The following is a 17,351-nucleotide window of genomic DNA, read 5'->3' as shown; positions in this document are numbered from 1 at the left end:
ATTATTCTATTTATAAGTTTCCCCGCGTACCTGCCTAACCTAGTAGTATGTATAAATGTGTAGACCTTGGGAGCTAGCTATCATGCTCTACGAATGATGTTAGGGCTGTTGATAATCTCCAGGGGTTGTGGCCCCTTTTGACTTATACGACGGAGAGAGGCAACTTGTTACGAAGACTAACTCCAGCCGTGAATCTATTCTCAAAGCTATGCAATTTCTTATAGATAAGGGTACATGAGTTATTACACTCCATAAGTAGATACCTCTTACCTAACGAGTAGTGTTCACGAACTTATCACATATAGAAATGAGGCATTTATGTAGGTACGAAAATCCTGAATACAACAAAATACAAGCTATCAACTGGGTAACTAGGTACACAAGCAGAGGATTTAGAATTCAGTGGAAATCCGAGTTCTGCAAACAACAACTCATAGGTACATACAATATTGTTGTGATAAAATTCGTGGTAGACATATATACCTGGGGTAGGTACCTAGTGATATGTAGGATTAATGTGCTTTTAGTTCCTGGCGAACGCTTCAGCTTGATACCTAAAAGGAAATTCAATCTTATTTTTCCCAATTTTAAAAGACAGACACCTCATCGGCCTTCCTACCTCCTCTTCCTCGGCACCCTCACCGCCCAATAAACCGCAAAAACCGCCACAATATTGAAAACGACATAAATCGCCATAATCCCCGCATTGCGCCACGAGTGACTTGGATCGAGGCCAATGCTGGCGAGAATCGCATTCGAGCCGGAGACCTGGCAGTACTGGCAGTTCTCGGTGGCGTCGGGGTTGGCGACGTAGCCGTGGGTCATGGTGGCGTAGGGCTGGAGGTACTCGCCGCACGTCTGGGCCGTCGAGTTGCGCGCGATCTCGAGCTGCAGCATCTCCGTCGGCGCGCACTTGATCTCGATGTCCGCAACACCAACGACTACTAGCCCTTCCAGGAAGTAGGTGAAGGGCGAGAGATAGTACATGAAGATCCAGAAGTGGGGGAGGCTTTCGGCGGATACGAGGATACTAGAAATGTAGCGCGTTAGTATGTGACCAGCCCGGACTTGGGGGGGAGGCTTAAAAGAAAGACTTACCCTCCAAAAGCAATGGACAGCCACGTGCATAAAGTCGCTACCTCCACTGCCGTCTCAATCAGCTGAAACCCAGCCGCAAGCACCTGGCAGAACGTGCTCGACCAGATGATGAAAAGCCACATAAGAATGAACGCGAGCCCCCCTCTCTCCGTCGTCCCAAACCCGGGGACCCCATTACGGAACAGCCCCGTCGGATAGTACCACGCCGCGAACAGCGGGACAGAAATCAGCGTATGCAGCACCAGCTCCACCAGCACATTCGCCGTCACAAACGCGACCCAGCTATAGGTCTTGGCCCCGCGCTCGCGAGCCTCAAACAAATCCCGGCCGCTGAGGAAGCGGAGCATGACGTGGCGGCTGATGACGCCGAACATGGCGGGGATGAGGAAGATGGAGAAGAAGAGGCTGATGAGCCCGTGCACCTCGTGCGCGCAGTTGTAGAACGAGATCCCGTTCACCAGCGCCAGCCCGATCGGCAGCAGGATCTTGCAGTACAGGAACGGCGGGTCCCGCCACTGGTCCTGGCAGATGCGCTTTGAGAGTAAGAGGACCTGGTTGAGGGTCGAGGCGGAGTATTCGTAGTCGGCGAAGTCGAGGACGCGGCGGGAGGAGCTCGCGAGACTGTCTTTGAGGTGGGCGATTTCTTGCACGACGAGTTGTCTTTGCGGACTCGTGTGCCATTTCTCGGGCCATGTCTGCTGCTTTGGTTCTTGTTGCGTATTCTGCGCATCTCGAGTGCCCATTTCAGGTTCCTTGCTAGTAACATCCAATATCCACTCGGCAGGGTTGCCCTTCGGTTGCAGCTTAGGGGCGCCATTCTCTTCAAAATAGCTGATTACCGACGATGCATTTCGACCGATGTCGCCGAAATATAACGGCTTTCCAGATTTATCGAGTAAAAGGAGTTGATCGAACATGTGGAATAGCTGAGCGGAAGGTTCGTGGATTGCGCAAAGCACGGTCTGCCCATTATCCGCCAGTCTCCGTAGTAGCGAGCAGATGGACCAAGCAGATTCGCTATCCAATCCCGTGGTTGGTTCATCTATGATGAAATTAGCACAACTTGTAATAGAATATTGTGTTGTAACTTACCGAGAAACAGTAGATAATCTGGCTTGGCAACTAGCTCCAGAGCTATCGTCAGTATCTTGCGCTGTTCCACGTTAAGGCTCTCTCCCGGGAGGCCGACGATTGCATCGGCATAATACTGCATCCCTAGCTCTTGTATGATATCGTCCACGTATGCGATCTTCTCGTCCTTTGGTATATTTCGCGGTTGTCTTAGCAGGGCGCTGAACTCTAATGCCTCCCGCACTGTCACACTAGGGAGGTGGACGTCGTTCCGTTGCACGTATCCGGTCCGTCGCTGGAAGCTGGAGTCTCGGGGTCGGCCGTTGACACGAATAGTACCGCCCACCACACCCGTAGTCGCACGCTGAGCCAGCGCATCTAGAAGAGCAGTCTTTCCGGCCCCCGTGACCCCCTTAAAGAGTGTTAGTTTAGTCTGATTAGGTACCTATACACACATATCCTGAAACATCTTACCATTAACGCAGTAAGTGTCCCAGGCTTTACCCATCCATCCACATTCTGCAAGATATTTCGCGTACCGCTTGGTGTCTCGATATCGTAAGCGAGGTCTTCCCAATAAACGACTGCAGCTGGGCGATAGGTCCTAGGTGTAGTCGGCACTATATCGATATGCGTAGGTATGCCGGGCTTATCACTGGTAATGGTGCGATCGAGGCTCGGAGACAGCGTGACGGCAGCCTCCAAGTCTAGGATGCGATTCTTCTTGTTTGACTTATCCGGATGATAAAGTAATACTTCTCCGCGTGACCTTTGGGCGGGGATGTATTCAGAGGCGACGAGGTATACGAGGCAAAAGAAGGCCATCATCGCGATGACTATGCCGAAATTACTGATGGCTCTACCGTTAGTTATCGACAACATAGGTAGATATCCAACAATCACGTTAGCTTATGAGTTGGTTGGGAATCTCACCGCCACATATGACTCGTAACGTTTCCATATCCCGATAATATGTAATCACTCCCTTCCACGCCCGGTTGCCCCAAGATACTTCCGACAGCGGCGCAAATCCTCTCAGTGGGCGTGATGTTCCTATAAGCCGGGCCTACTGGAACATATCTCGAGCAAGTAAAGTAGTTGTGATTGAACTTGACGATAATGGGCGTTAGCAGTGGGCCATTCCAAGGGAATAGGGAAGAGAAAGTAGAACGAGAATAGAAAACACACCTCGTTTATCATCAAGCTCTCAAAAGTGTACGCTACAGGATTAATGCGCCAGAACCAAGCGAGCCACGGGACCATATAGAGGGACGGCACCGCGAACCCAACATACATGACACAAAGCAGAGTGATAATGGACACAGTGGCCAGGGTCTGTTCCTGGGTGCGGGTGACGGAGCCCATCATGCGAAAGAACATGGACATCGTGGTAAGATTCACCAGCATGAGCAACCAGTAAGTGAAGAATGCCGAGGCGGACCTTCGCAGCCCCGATAGGAAGTACAGCGGGATGTGGCAGGCCAGGGTGGTGATGACGTTCATTGGAATATCGCCCAATACGGAGGCCAGTCTCTCGGTGAAGGGGTGGTAGAAGGCGTATCGGGAGTGCTTTTCGAGGATAGGACGCTGCAGCCACATGAGTGTGGACTATGCCCGAAGTCAGTTCAAGTTCAGCTAGATTCAAACTGGCATGTGGCAGATACAAACCTCGACGGCCGGCGTGAAAGAATTGATCATCAGAGTATAGAATAGGAGAATAGCGCGTTCTTGCATGCTATCTGTAGTGTTACCCGAGTTCCCCGTCTTGTAGAACACACTTCCGGTAATAAGGCCCATGACGATGTTCACGAAAATCGTAGAGATGTTCTCGGTGAGATTGTTACGTATGCGCTGGGCTGATCTGCGGAGGCAGAGGATGAGCTGCTGGTATATCGCCAGGGGAAAGGTGCTAGTTCGGAGTCTGACACATCTGATCAGTATACAGTCTCGGATAGACAATTTCTTCTTGACATTACCTCTGGAGCCTTTGGACCGAATCTTCTTTACTTAGATACGTCTTGTTAAAATCATTGATTGTGGTAATAAGTTGTTTATATTGCTCGCTGCGCTTCCACACGCTAGCAAACTCTTCCGGGAACCTTGGGGCATTTCCCTCGAAATCCTCCTTTATGATACGCTGGGACGGGCTTGTCAAAGACGTGAGAAATTCGGCCGTCGTCGTCCCTTCTGGCTGGACGAACCCGAGTTTGGTGAAATATTCAACGGCGGAACTGGCTGGCCCGAAATATATCTGATGGCCCTCGTATAGCAACATAACCTTGCCGAAGCTCTATGCCAAGTTAGCATGGTAGATCAATGTGCGGCATATTAGGATAGGAGGTGGGCATATACCGTGTACATCGCCTCTGATGGTTGATACAGACTCATAGCAATGGTGGAGCCGCGTGACTCTGCTGATTCACGACACAGCTGGATTAATTGGAGGGTGGTGGAGTTGTCGAGTCCACGACTGCAGTTATCCCAGCATTGTAGTTGCGCACCGCCGATATATGCTTCTACAATGCTAGTTCGGCGTTTATCTGCGGGACCTGTGGCACGAAGAGCTACATTTCCACCTCTATTCCTTTCCAGCCCAAGCCTTGGAGCAATATCCCATGCATCGATCCCAGTTGCTTGATTGTCACGCGTGGAAACTGCAAAGTCGAGGGTTTGTCCTACGGTCAGATCTAGGAAGTGGTCATCTAGCTCGGAGACATAAACACGCTCTCCTTTGAACTTTCTGTGCATCTGCTTGTATGATATTCCTAATGGAAATTATTTGTTGGTAAGTAAGGTGTTTATAAGCTTCAGGACTTGTCCTTTACGGACCTTGATAGTTAACCTCTGATGTTGAGTGGACCTGAAAGTCACGGTCATCTCCCGCCAGAGTTTTCAGAAACGTCGAGCATCCGCTGCCAGGTCGTCCTAATACAAGAAGCATCTCACCCGGGTGGATGATGCCATGGAAGTCGTGAAGTATCTGAACCCTTTCTTGCTGACGTGACGTGAACACTGATACCAGCCATTTGGGGAATGCAAGAGTATACGAGGTCAGGGTGTCTTGATATCTGTCCGAGATGTGATATCCATGACAGTTAAGGTGAAGGAAAGAGACACCGATCTTCAACCTCGTTTCCTCCGCCATTTTCGAATAGATCACTAATGCTCTCGAGTGAATACTATCTGAACGGCTAACCTGCCTTTCTCGAGAGAGTAGGTCGGCGGTCAAGACAGAGGTAGGAATAAATTCATCTAACAAAGAGAGGCTCTGTCCCGTGATGCCTTCCGCTTGATCAAGCGAGGGCAAATGAATAGAGGCACACCAAGAAAAACTGAAAAGCCCCCATGTGTATTGATTATATACCGTGAAAAGAGTATCCCAAGTACAAATACAAGTACAACTAGTTGAGTAACCTAGTACAATCCAACCCCCCTGGTGAAAATGGTAATATGTGACGAAAGTTTGTCTCGCGGCATCCTACCTACGGATTACATACTACTAGGTATCACCCAACACTTTCGATCGAGTATACATCATGTCGCCACCGCATGGCCTTGGTCGCATGGCTGCTCAGGGGTCGTAATACAAACCGGGGCCGAAATGTATCAATCTGACGCACGAGGACAACTAACCAGGACCTGAGATGCAAGGGGGGGCAGGCCACGCAACCTAGACAAAGAGCACTCTGGGGTTCTAGAAGATTACCTACAACCATGAACAATGATAATATATGGGGTACCGAGGCATTGGTAGTAACTATAATCTCCATCACGCCCTTTAGCTCTCCTCGCTGGCTTTGTCCTTGCTTCTTCCCCGCAAAATCTCGGTTCGATCGCCGAGGCCATATGGAGTGCAAACAACGACGCTGCGACGAATTAAATGTTTAGATGGCGCCCCCTAAGCGATGTCGTGTTACGATGGTGTATGTATGTTCCTTCCCCCTTAGATCTCTTTTCTTTTGCAGATTGTGATGATGATCTTGTCTCCACTTCCCCTACGAGCTTCCCTTCTCGTGATATGTTACGGACGCAAGCTGTAGTAGGTAACCTTTCGGTGAAAAATCCGATTTTCGAGAACATCACCGTCCTTGCGTTCAAACCCCTAAAGCGAATCATAGGTCACATGCTTGCTTATAATTCACATCCTGATCCTGTCTCAGTTGCTTCGCTTATTAGTGCTTATACTTCCCAATACTTACCTAGGTAGGTAGGTAAGAACTAGTTCAGTACTTATGAGACCATGGTTAGAGACTCATCGGATATAGGCATATAGCCTAAGTAGGGGCTCATGTACGTGAGTTGGTTGGAAAGGGGGACAATCTCAAAGAGTTTGGAGTGTTTTGCACACATGTTTAAGAGTTGGTATGGAACCCTTTAGGGTAAAATGGAGGCTTTGGATGGGCTAGTAACTACTACATGTGCCAGCTCCTCTAATTTAGATATGCGGATATATCTAGAATTGGGGTTTTAATGATGCTTTGTATAATTTTATTTTTTATTACCTATAAATACCGTCAATGTCCTGTTTGCTGTGTGTAGGTTGGACATCGGCATGCAAAGCAATCCTGCAGGGTCGTAATTTGCCCGCCGTAGGTAGCAATCATTTGAGGGCTGCAACAACTGCTCTAGGTATCTGTCAGCTTTCTTCACTTCAGTATCTCATAATTCAGTTCAACAGCCCAAGCATAGCGAGTACCACCGCTTCAGAGCCATCTTCACCGTTCACATCTCCTACATAACCGAGCATGCCTTTCCCAACTTTCGTAAAAGCCACAGGCACCTCATCACTCGGACCAATGTACCATACATCCGATCTAGCCACTCCCTCGACATAAAGGGCCTTTTGACTATAGGTGGGAAGGAGCTGTTCCTTTAGGCGATCACCGACAGCGCTGGGACACAGACTGACATCTGTTCGATGGTAACCCCCTCTTTTCCAGGGTAGACCGACCTTAGCAAAGCAACGATTGAATTGGCCCGCATCTACGAATGAACTGAAGGTCGCTGCAAGTACCACCCTCGATCCTCCGCGAAGACAATCAATGACGCGCTCCCAAACCTTCATGTGTTTCACAACACCTACATCAGTGACCAAGATCACCGATGGCGGAGGGTTCTGAGTGAGCATGTCCAAGGCGGCCTTTTCAGTCCTGGCTCGGTCCAACTTGGCCTTGGCGGTAATCCTCGAGATTAGGCTTGCATACATATCGTTGAACATGCTCTCATACTCCAAGCATAGGCAAAGGACATGAGGCTCTCCTGGAGTTGTGGCAGTAGCTGCTGATGAGTCAAGCGGCATATTCTCAAATTCGGGTATGATTGCCGCCACGGAGATGGTTTCCTTTGCTACGGCGTCGGCAACTTCATTCATCTCCCTAGGGATTTTCCAAAGTTCAACTTCTAGACCCGTCTCCCTACACTTCTCTACTTCGCCGAGGAAAAGTTCCCACAAGTCTTTATTCTTGACGGACCCGCCAGTTCGCGTCTTCCATCCATTTGTAACCCAGCCTCTCGCCCACCCAGTGGCACCATCGACAAGATAAGACGAATCGGTTGCGATGACAACACTAGTGAACCCATCAGCTCGCCAGTCCTTGCGACGCAAGACGGCTATGGCTGCACGAAGCTCTGCCCGATTGCTAGTTGCCACACTCTCGTCTCCAAAGGGGCCCTTGAGCTCTAGTCGACCTGATTCAATGCATGGAAGGATGTTGTCATCAATGGATGGGCGAAGAACAGTGGCCCAGGCTGCCTGTGGGTTCTGCTGTCCATTGTCTGAACATGCTCCGTCAGCATATGCGAGAGCCTTTTTCTGGTTATTGCGATGGACGAAATGATATGCTCGATCTTTACCAGTCGGTGAAGGCGGGAACAGGGTGTCTGGTCGCGTATCTGCTGTGGGTGCAGAAAACTTGGATGGGAATGCTTTGCCAGAACCTCTTCGTCTCTCTGAGGTTACCGCGACTTTTCCAGTATTCACATCACCCGAGGCAGCAGCGGGGCCCTTGTACACCTTAGTAAACTTGGCAACTTCCGATCCAATCATTGTGATGGCATCATAACTTTCTTCCCAGGCCATCTTGCACCTATGGATGGCCGAAATGACCTCCTGAATGCCATCAGGACGATCCGATGGAAACGCCGATACTTCGCCTTCCGATGCGTCCAATAAAGCGTCCCAAAACAGTGAGTTTTTCTTGTGTACCATTCCTATCAAAGCCTGAAATTGATCATTGAGTGACTTGTAGATTCCCGGTACATCTGAACTCGTGATTGTTTTGACCTTCTCCGGGACAATTTCTCCAATCGGTCGTATGATTTCTGTGATAGAAGGGGGCCAAGGGTGCCAAGATGACTCGGAATCCATATATTGCGGATCATAACACTCAATGTCGAGGGATAAACGCAGCTTCAGGAGCGCAAGGATGACAAGCTGGCTGAAACTCAACCTGCTAGCAAAAGCGTCCACTGCTTCAAACGCATCGGCTCCGCGGATGTCAAGATATGGCAGACTTACATCGCTCCAATCATAGTGACCATTGTAGTGGTGCTCATCGTCGATGACAGCCCACCACTTGAGAAAGTCATAGCATTCCTGCTCTCGTCCCAGGCGAAGTAAGAGGCCAGGAACGAAGTCTCGAATGGCTAGATTATCGGACCGATCAAGTCGCAGCATGTCCTGAAAATGAGCTAAAGCCTTCTCGACAGCTTTAATTGTGTTGACCTGAAGCAGAGCGTTGGCAGCTGCAAATCGAGCGTTCATGTAATCTTGAGTCCCTGCCAAAGTCCAGAACCTGCCCACGCCATTCTCGAAAGGATTACTTGGCCGGGCCCGAAGTATGGCATCCTCTTTCTTAAATTTTTCGTGGCTGTTGAGAATGGAAATGCATGCCGCCTTGTGCTTGCGACGGTGCTTCTTCTGGTGTTCCGCTCCACAATAATGGACGACTTTACAGCCGCTACATAGGAGCAGTTGCGTCTGCGGCTGCAGCTTTGGGTAACAGACTGGGCATCCACTCTCAGCGGCAAGGCCAAATGGAATGTCTCCGAATTGCAGCATGATCACTGAGTGTATTTGAGTATCAGATAGTTACCATCTATGAGAGAAAGTGATAGAGAGTGATGAGCGGGAGTATTTTAATGAATGGAGTTGTTACAGTATCAACAAACAGAAGTGTTTCACAAATGCATGTAAATGCAAACGCACAACCCGTGTATCACGTGAACCAGAGTTAAGGTTAATGCAGTAGCCTAGACAAACGTGATTGGGTTCCACCTCCTTAGATTATAAGTCGGGCATCCAGATAGCCATGCAACAGGTAGTGACATATATGTACCTATGCATGCATGCCCAACTTGCGTGTGAGGGAAAGGGGTATCACGTGATCACATACCAAGTATTACTAACGACTAGATAGGTACCTTACATTATTATTGCAAACGAGATCCTCGGCTAATTCCCATTTACTTAGTGTAACCCCTTCTTCTCGGGTCGCTGTGTCAATCTATAGCGGGCTGTTAGCAAGATACGATGCGTGTAACCCATATGTACAACATTGAACCAACTGATTTTCCCATCCCCTCCATTATCTTCTCTATTGTATATTGTTTCCAATCCCTAGCTACTCATTAGCAATCCACTTTGGGCCAGGGTGCAGTCGAGGAGGTTGCCGATTTCCAAGGTTAGTAACCAACTCGAACCTAACAACACTTACCCCATCTCCCCTTTTATTTTCTTAATTCATAAGCTCCCTGCCATGATCCAAATCCAACCTAGCTACCCCAGATTCTATCCTTTTGCTTTTACTCTAGGCCCTACAATGTCGAATTCAGATTCGGAGACCAGTTCTATTTCGGGTGTACTCAGCGAGCAAGGGAGTGTGTTCGCCCCGCCGAGTCAACAGCTTTGAGTCTAGTGAGACGCTCCTCACCGTCGGGTCATACCACCTTCATGGTGAATAGCATGGTTCGATTCTCATAGACGATGCCTACTGCCCCCTTAACTACTGTCTGGGGAAACATGCGGTTCGATAGCCAAAGGGCGGGTCTGCACTGAATCTAGGCCAAGATCAAAAGATCCCCGGCTACCCGAAACTTCAGCACTTATATCAGTGGAGCGCCGACAGAATCCTATACATGTAGCTACAACATGCTTCTCCAGGACTTAGCAAAGCCCGCAAGGCCATTCACAAATGACGCCTCTATGCGGGCCCAAATCAACAAACATCACATATCCCAGAACGGGGGATCACTATGGGGGAAGGAGGCCGGGCAAACGGGCCATGCATTGGTGTTATGGTCAGCAACAGCACTAACCTAGATGGCCTAGATACCCAGCATCTTCACATGATACCGATCTGCTATCCATTTACATATTAGCATGCTAATCTCTTGCCATCCTAGTATTGTGTCCCAGCATTTGATGAAAGCAAATAGCCCCTTGTATTCATTTTCATAAGATTCTCAGGCTTGGGAAACCTATGTGACTAAACTAGGTATGTTGACTGTTCATATAAGCAACTTGGGCTTACACATCATTGGTTACCGACAAGTGGGATATTTTATATGAATGCGTTGGTAAATAGATCACCGCCAAATCCACTTCCTCACCTCCCTGTCCCCAAGAACCACCCAGCCGGATCAGTTACACCACACCATCATTGTCCTACCAACAACAGCGCCTTACCTATCTTATTCAAACCTCTCATAAAAAAGCAAATAGCCAACCATCCTTCGGGGGTTTTCGTTGACAACGGTGAATTTTTCTTTTCCTTGATGCGAATCACACCTTAGGTGGATACTACCTTAGTGGGTGAGGTTAAGTGTCACAAGCATCGACAAAGCTGGCGGATGACTTGAAAAGAAGCACCTCTCCGACTCTTCACATTGTGCTGTGTTACTGTGGAACAATCTCACAAAATGGTATAGGTGAATACCTTTTACCTACCTACATCCCCCCTCTTGTCTTATCCTCGTACCATATCTAGTAAGACTTCGAAGGAACCTTAGATATCTGGATCATTCAGCATCCTGTACTACCCGATCTCACGGAAGATAATTGCGTCACTAGCCTTGTTTGGAGAATCGTCCGCTGTAGTAGTACCTGTCTTATTCACGAAGTCGGCATGTGATTTCCTATACCGGTCAGAGCATGAAGAAACACCAAGGAAGATATGTGGCGTGAATAATAAATGTGTCTAAGACATGCAATGCGTACATTTACGAAACACCGGGCGATGGTGATAATGGGTTTCATCATCAAACTTTCATGGGGGCACCATCGGTCGTGTTTGGTTTTCCAAGCTTCGAAATATAATCCCATACTTGGGCATGGTCCGTCATTAAGACTGGAAGATAAGAAGTATTTTCCTTCCGAGGCAAGGCCTATCTTGCGTAAGGACCTACCTACCAAAAAGGTCCCGACGCATGAAGCAAAACCCTCTCTGACTTGGATGTCATCAGGCGAAATCTATATCGGTGGGATACAAGGTAGTAAAAGACTGTGATTCAGTTGTGATGCTCTATTCTACTCTATTTTTACCCGAACCTAATACCCCGAGAACCGAGAATACAATGTGACGCATTAATCATAGAGGCAAATACCTTTACAGATATAGGCTTATTAATCTACCAAATTGATTGGTCTCTTACTCTTCTGCCGGTTCATATTTCCGGCACCTTCTTCGTCTCGTGGTGGGGGCTTGACAATTCTGAGCCCCTGAACACCTTTCAGCCCCATCTTGGACACTGTGCTTTTCTGCAAGCCCGGAACTTCAGCAGCGCCAAAGCCATTTAGCGCAAGCTCGTTGGCTTCATTAACAAGTCTCTGGCTATCCCAGCGCAGGTTCTTGACGTAGCTTTTGTAATATCCCAGCCAGCCCTGATATGCGCTTGCTTGAATGGCGGGGTCTAAATTTGTGGCGGCCCGCAAGACATCTTGGTGGGCGCTCAAGTCTGCGGGCGTCTCCACGAATTTGACATCTTTCAGGGTATGGGTTGCGAAATAAGACTCGTGTTGAGTAACGAGGAAAGTACCTCGTCCCTCGGCGCCTGCACGGGCAGTTCGGCCAAGTCGATGAATGTAGGATTCTTTGTCTGAGGGAATACCTACTTGGATAACATTGGTGACGGAGGGGAAGTCCATACCTCGGGCGATGACATCGGTTGCGATGAGGATGCTGCTCTGAGACTTTCGGAACTGCTCCGTGATTGAGCCCCTTTTACTTTGCGACATCCGAGAATGAAGGGCCATGACTGTCGGCAGACCGGGTGTCTTGCTGAGGATTTGTAGGTAGAAATCCACCAAGCGCGCTGTTGGTGCAAATATTATGGCTTTGAATGTGCCAGGGGGCGCATGTGCTCCTTCTTGGCGGACTATACCGACCAATGCAGATGCCACTTGGGAGAAAGTCGGAACTGTGACGAGGTGTTGAACGACACGCTCATGCGTACCCGGTTCGCCTACTGGTATAGTAGATATGGACTTGTAATTCTGAGCTAGAACTAACTGGGAAACTTTCTGAACGTGGGAGGGGACAGTGGCCGAGAAGAGCATGCTTTGTCGCTCTCTACTAGCCTTATCAGGCAAACACTGGATAATCCTCTTCAATGAGGAGAGAAATCCCATATCCAGAAGTCTGTCGGCTTCATCGAGAACTAACGTGTCAAGCTTCCGTAGCTTCTCTTTTACGCGACCGTCGCTGTCTTCGCCCTCGAGGTGATCTATCAATCGACCGGGGGTTGCGATCAATATATCACAGCCTTGCGCAATGCGTTTCTCTTCTGTGCTCTTGTTCGTGCCGCCAATGGCGATGCATACTTTGCATTCTTTGAAACGCTGCACGAGAGCGCGTGCCTCTGTGGCAATTTGCATTGCCAGCTCTCTTGTTGGTGAGATGACCAAAAGAGATACCTCCCGACCTAGGATTAGCTTCTTGGTGAGCATCCTTTGGATAGCCGGAACCAAGAAGGCGACTGTCTTTCCCGTGCCGGTTTTGGCTTGTGCTAGAATGTCACAGTTCTCCTTTAAGAGGGGGTAAATGGTAGCAGCCTGAACTGGCGTCATGTATTCGTATTTCAGATCCTCGGCAAGTGTGAGGAGTAATGATGGATGAACGAGGTTTTCATTCCCCAAATCTTTGAACTTGGGCTGATTGTTAGGTATGACAGAAGCTGAAGGGACCATATCGTTGGCCTGAGCAGGACCTCCAAGAGAAGTTTGCATTTGCGAAGGACCATGACTGTGAAAGGTTGATTTCTGATATTTGTTGCCTCTTCCACGCGAGCGACGAGGCCTACTAGGGGTCGTTTGAGAATTCTCCATGGTGATGAACCGGACAAGACTAGGAGTTGAAAGAAGCTGGAAAGGTGAAGGAAGATGAGAGACGGGCCTGAGTCGACGCATAAGCATCCTAACGATTAAGATTACTTGCCAAGGATTATATTTCCGAAAGTTTATAAAAAGGTGGAAAGTAAAAATGTGAAAGGCGTAGGTAAGTGATAAGTTTGAATGTATGTTATGCAGGTATGAAGGTATGTATATGTAGTGTTGAATTCCCTTTTTTTTTTTTTTTTTTTTTTTTTTTCTCTGCTCTTTTCTTTGAGAATTTTAAGGTTGATCAACCTAACTACATTAGTATCTAGCGCACTGGGATGTATCTAATCTGCACCCATGTATCTTTAGATCTTGGCGTCTTTCATGACATAAGTTTCTCCTTTTCCGAAAGCCCAAATTGATTTTATTGGTTTATGCTTAGTTAGTGGGGAATGGTTCGAATAGCATCAGGTACATCGCATATGTACCCAAAATGTTCATTCAAGTTATATACACATGGCAGTCAAAGACACGACATTAAAATGATAGGTATCAACATTGAAGCGTTACATGCCTGCAGTGATGGGATACTACATAGTAGATATATAATATGATTATTGCGAGTAGGTATCAATTACCATCATCTAACCTAGGCATGTTATCTATCTTTTCACTAGTAGCTATGCCATTATGTTCACAAACGTTCCACTATTTATAAGAGATGTACATACTACATAGTACCTAGTAATAATGATGATAGTCAAAACTACCATGTGTGTACCAAGTAGTCACCCTATATGGGAATGCAGTTAAGTGAAAGGTAAATGGTGACTGACAGTCACCACAATTTGCTCAGTAAACTATGTAACTCACTGGTACCATATGCCTAGATACTTAGGACATATAACCAGTATGAAAGCTATCTAGTCTATCCAACGTGCCCTTCCAGTTTTTTTCTTTTTCTTTTTTTCTCTAACTCTTTCCATGTGTGTGATAAGTGTAGACAAGGCAGTACTCAAGTACTTGGAATTGCCTGTGGTTATTCGTAGGCCCAAATATGCTTTCTAGATGCCTTCTAGATGCCAAGGAACCCAAAGGTATGGTAGCGATTCTGCCAATAACTTGACCATGTGACAGTTAGTCAGCTGCCCATTGGAGATCTATGGCTTTCAATGTTGTCTGGAAAAGCATGGCCGATGAAGAAATCATTGTCACCTCCTAAACATGTGAGCCAATTGTGACTGGGTGAATCAGAATGCACATCCTTAGATGACAAGTCCTCCTCCAGATTGAAATATTTTCCTGCAGTCGGGTTCAAAACCGCCACCGCCATGGAAAACATGAATGCTCCTGCAGTCGAGTCGATGCAGTGCAATAACGAAATAGATGAGAAAGCCCGACCAAACAGCTGTGTCGTTGAGGTGCTAGTGGTGCTTAAGATCTCTCCTTAGGTTCAGATAGTTGTCAAAGCATTGCTCTGCTCCAGACATTGTATCTTCAACGGGAGAAAACTTACACATAAGTGTAAAGCCGGGCGAAAGTGTATGTGTAAGTTAAAGGCGTGTAGCACCATGTCGACGAGTATCAATCCCCTCCACCTGTCATTTCTCGTCATTTAGAGCACGCCGTCCATGCTGCCGAGAAATTGATCTGATGCCAACCACCTCCTCTAGTTGGCAAAAACGCCTAACGCCGTGTTTTCCCGTCCCTGATTTCGTCGAAACATGAAGTAGCTTTGGCCTCATGCTGTCGAATTCTCAAATTTCATTTGAGATCAAGAGACGACTAGAAACCAAGGAACCAGCAAAGAAGTCGTAATGGGTATGTTACAAATAACAAGAAGAATCCAGGAGAAATATGTACAGTCCAAATGGAATGAATGAAACCTGCCGGGACTCCAGTAGATACCGAGGTATCATTATGGAGTCTATGTACGTCCGAATAGGATCGGACTTATTGTGGGGGTTGGCCCTGTCCTCGGCCGTTACCACGTCCCCCGTAGTTGTTGTTATTGTTATAACCACGACCCCCTCCTCGGCCTCGATTACCCCCACGGGAACCTCGACCCATTCCACGGTTAGACTGGTACTGGGGCGGTTGAGAGTCATTGAAGTGGCCACCACGACCACCAAGAATATTCTGACCTCGGCCCTGAGATGCCGACGGGTGGCCCGATTGATAAGAGGAACCCTCATTGGACTGGGCCTGGGTGTTAGAAGTTATGGTTTTCGTATATGTGTTGACCGGGCGAGGAATGCTTTCCGGATTGTCGTAAACATATAGGCTCTTGTCAATAGTGGCTGGAATTGGTTGGATCTCAGTCCCAAGGTCCTTCTCGATATTGTACAGGTTAAATCTGTCATCCCAATTGATTAGGTTAATAGCCAAACCAAGGTGACCATATCGTCCCGAACGTCCAATGCGGTGAAGGTAGGTCTCAGCGTTTTTCGGGAAGTCAAAGTTGATTACAACATTGACTGCCTGAATGTCGATACCACGGGTCAGGAGATCAGAGCATACGAGGTTACGACAAACACCGTTGCGGAAGTCATGGAACACGCGGTTTCGCGCATGCTGGGCCATTTTAGCATGGCTGTAGAAACAGGAGTAGCCAAGCTCTGTTATCTTCTTAGCCAATAACTCCACTCGATTGGTCGAGTTGCAGAAAATGATTGACTGGTTTATCTGCAATTTAGAGAAGAGAGTGTTCAGGCAGTGAACTTTCTGCTTTTCTTCAACAAAGGCATAGTACTGGGTAATGCCTCTTAGAGTAAGCTCGTCCATTAGATTGATTTCATAAGGCCGGCTCATATTCTTGTCGGAGAAGTCCTTGACAGACAGGGGGAAAGTCGCAGAAAAGAGCATGATCTGGCGATCCTTGGGGTGGAACTGGAGCAGTTGTTCAATGGTTGGAGTAAACTCGATCGACAACAGTTTGTCGGCTTCATCCATGATAAACATGGGGCATTCGCTGAGGTCAGCAACATTCTTACCAGCCAGGTCAAGGATACGGCCCGGAGTGCCCACTACTATGTGGACAGGGTCCTGCAAGCGAACAATATCATCACGGAGGGTGGTGCCGCCAGTAGTTACCATGACGTTAACGCCAAGGTGCTTGCCAAGAGTTTTGCAGACCTGGGACGTCTGCATGGCTAGTTCTCTTGTTGGCACTAGGATCAAGCACTGAATCTTGTTGACTTTGGGGTTAATGCGCTCCAGTGTTGGCACAACAAATGCTGCTGTTTTTCCCGTTCCGTTCTTCGCTCGGGCAAGAATGTCTCTTCCTGTTAGAGCTACAGGAATCGACTCCTCCTGTATGGGAGACGGTTTCTCAAAGCCAGCTTCGAATATGCCCATCAATAGGTCCCTCTTTAAGTTAAAGTCCTCCCATTCTAAGCCTTTCGTATTTGTAACATCCTAGAACATGAATTAGGTCAAATTCGTACAGTGAATGTGTTGAACATGATTGTGGGCAAGAAAGCTAAGTACATACCTCTGTTTGATGTCTGCCATCGCGTGTTGGGATATTGAGACCCTTTTTCCAATCCTCATTTTGAGGGCCATCGTTGAGGGACGTTCCCAGTAGTTTTGCTGTTAATGTATCCGTCATTGTATCTGTGAGGATATTCTTCCGAATGCCGAAAGTGCTTTAGGTACAGAGCGAGTCGGTGTTCACAAATTCCGAGACTCGTGTCAATGCTTCGTAGACAGGGTACCAATAAAAGTTAATACGCAGGACAACTGTCCGTTTGTATAAGATGGTATTATAGAATGAAGTAGTGAAGCCCTATGAAGAGCAAATTATTTCATGTGTTGTTGGACGTGGTGTATAGGAGGACGAAATCGGATACAACAGCTTGTCAACTCG

The 17,351-nt window shown here is 47.8% G+C and overlaps 4 protein-coding genes across 4 annotated transcripts; all 4 read right to left on the bottom strand.

Annotated features, from left to right (window-relative positions):
• Positions 1 to 109: 109 nt before the first annotated feature.
• On the bottom strand, positions 110 to 5,613 carry GGS25DRAFT_510923 (ABC drug exporter AbcA). Its single transcript, XM_049262684.1, has 10 exons — positions 4,999 to 5,613; positions 4,522 to 4,934; positions 4,146 to 4,459; positions 3,838 to 4,090; positions 3,358 to 3,777; positions 3,103 to 3,278; positions 2,644 to 3,019; positions 2,191 to 2,581; positions 1,099 to 2,140; positions 110 to 1,030 (listed from the first exon to the last, which is right to left on the bottom strand). Exons 1-10 carry the CDS (start codon positions 5,312 to 5,314, stop codon positions 616 to 618), a joined length of 4,116 nt encoding a protein of 1,371 aa, XP_049112389.1. The 5' UTR covers positions 5,315 to 5,613; the 3' UTR covers positions 110 to 615.
• A 772-nt stretch (positions 5,614 to 6,385) lies between these two features.
• On the bottom strand, positions 6,386 to 9,773 carry GGS25DRAFT_88524 (uncharacterized protein). The gene has a single exon (XM_049266106.1). The coding sequence runs from the start codon at positions 9,227 to 9,229 to the stop codon at positions 6,836 to 6,838; it is 2,394 nt and encodes a 797-aa protein (XP_049112388.1). The 5' UTR covers positions 9,230 to 9,773; the 3' UTR covers positions 6,386 to 6,835.
• A 2,018-nt stretch (positions 9,774 to 11,791) lies between these two features.
• On the bottom strand, positions 11,792 to 13,492 carry GGS25DRAFT_526359 (DEAD-domain-containing protein; the record flags this gene model as incomplete). The annotated part of the gene is made up of 1 exon (XM_049264969.1): positions 11,792 to 13,492. The coding sequence occupies one exon, from the start codon at positions 13,490 to 13,492 to the stop codon at positions 11,792 to 11,794; it is 1,701 nt and encodes a 566-aa protein (XP_049112387.1).
• A 1,663-nt stretch (positions 13,493 to 15,155) lies between these two features.
• GGS25DRAFT_88500 (DEAD-domain-containing protein) lies at positions 15,156 to 17,181 on the bottom strand. The gene is made up of 2 exons (XM_049266105.1): positions 16,977 to 17,181; positions 15,156 to 16,900 (listed from the first exon to the last, which is right to left on the bottom strand). Exons 1-2 carry the CDS (start codon positions 17,091 to 17,093, stop codon positions 15,437 to 15,439), a joined length of 1,581 nt encoding a protein of 526 aa, XP_049112386.1. The 5' UTR covers positions 17,094 to 17,181; the 3' UTR covers positions 15,156 to 15,436.
• Between the last annotated feature and the right edge of the window lie 170 nt (positions 17,182 to 17,351).

This window comes from Hypoxylon fragiforme (genome assembly GCF_022984875.1).
Source record: "Hypoxylon fragiforme strain CBS 206.31 chromosome Unknown GGS25scaffold_10, whole genome shotgun sequence".
Lineage (NCBI taxonomy): Eukaryota > Fungi > Ascomycota > Sordariomycetes > Xylariales > Hypoxylaceae > Hypoxylon > Hypoxylon fragiforme.
This window is presented reverse-complemented; position numbering and strand designations above follow the sequence as displayed.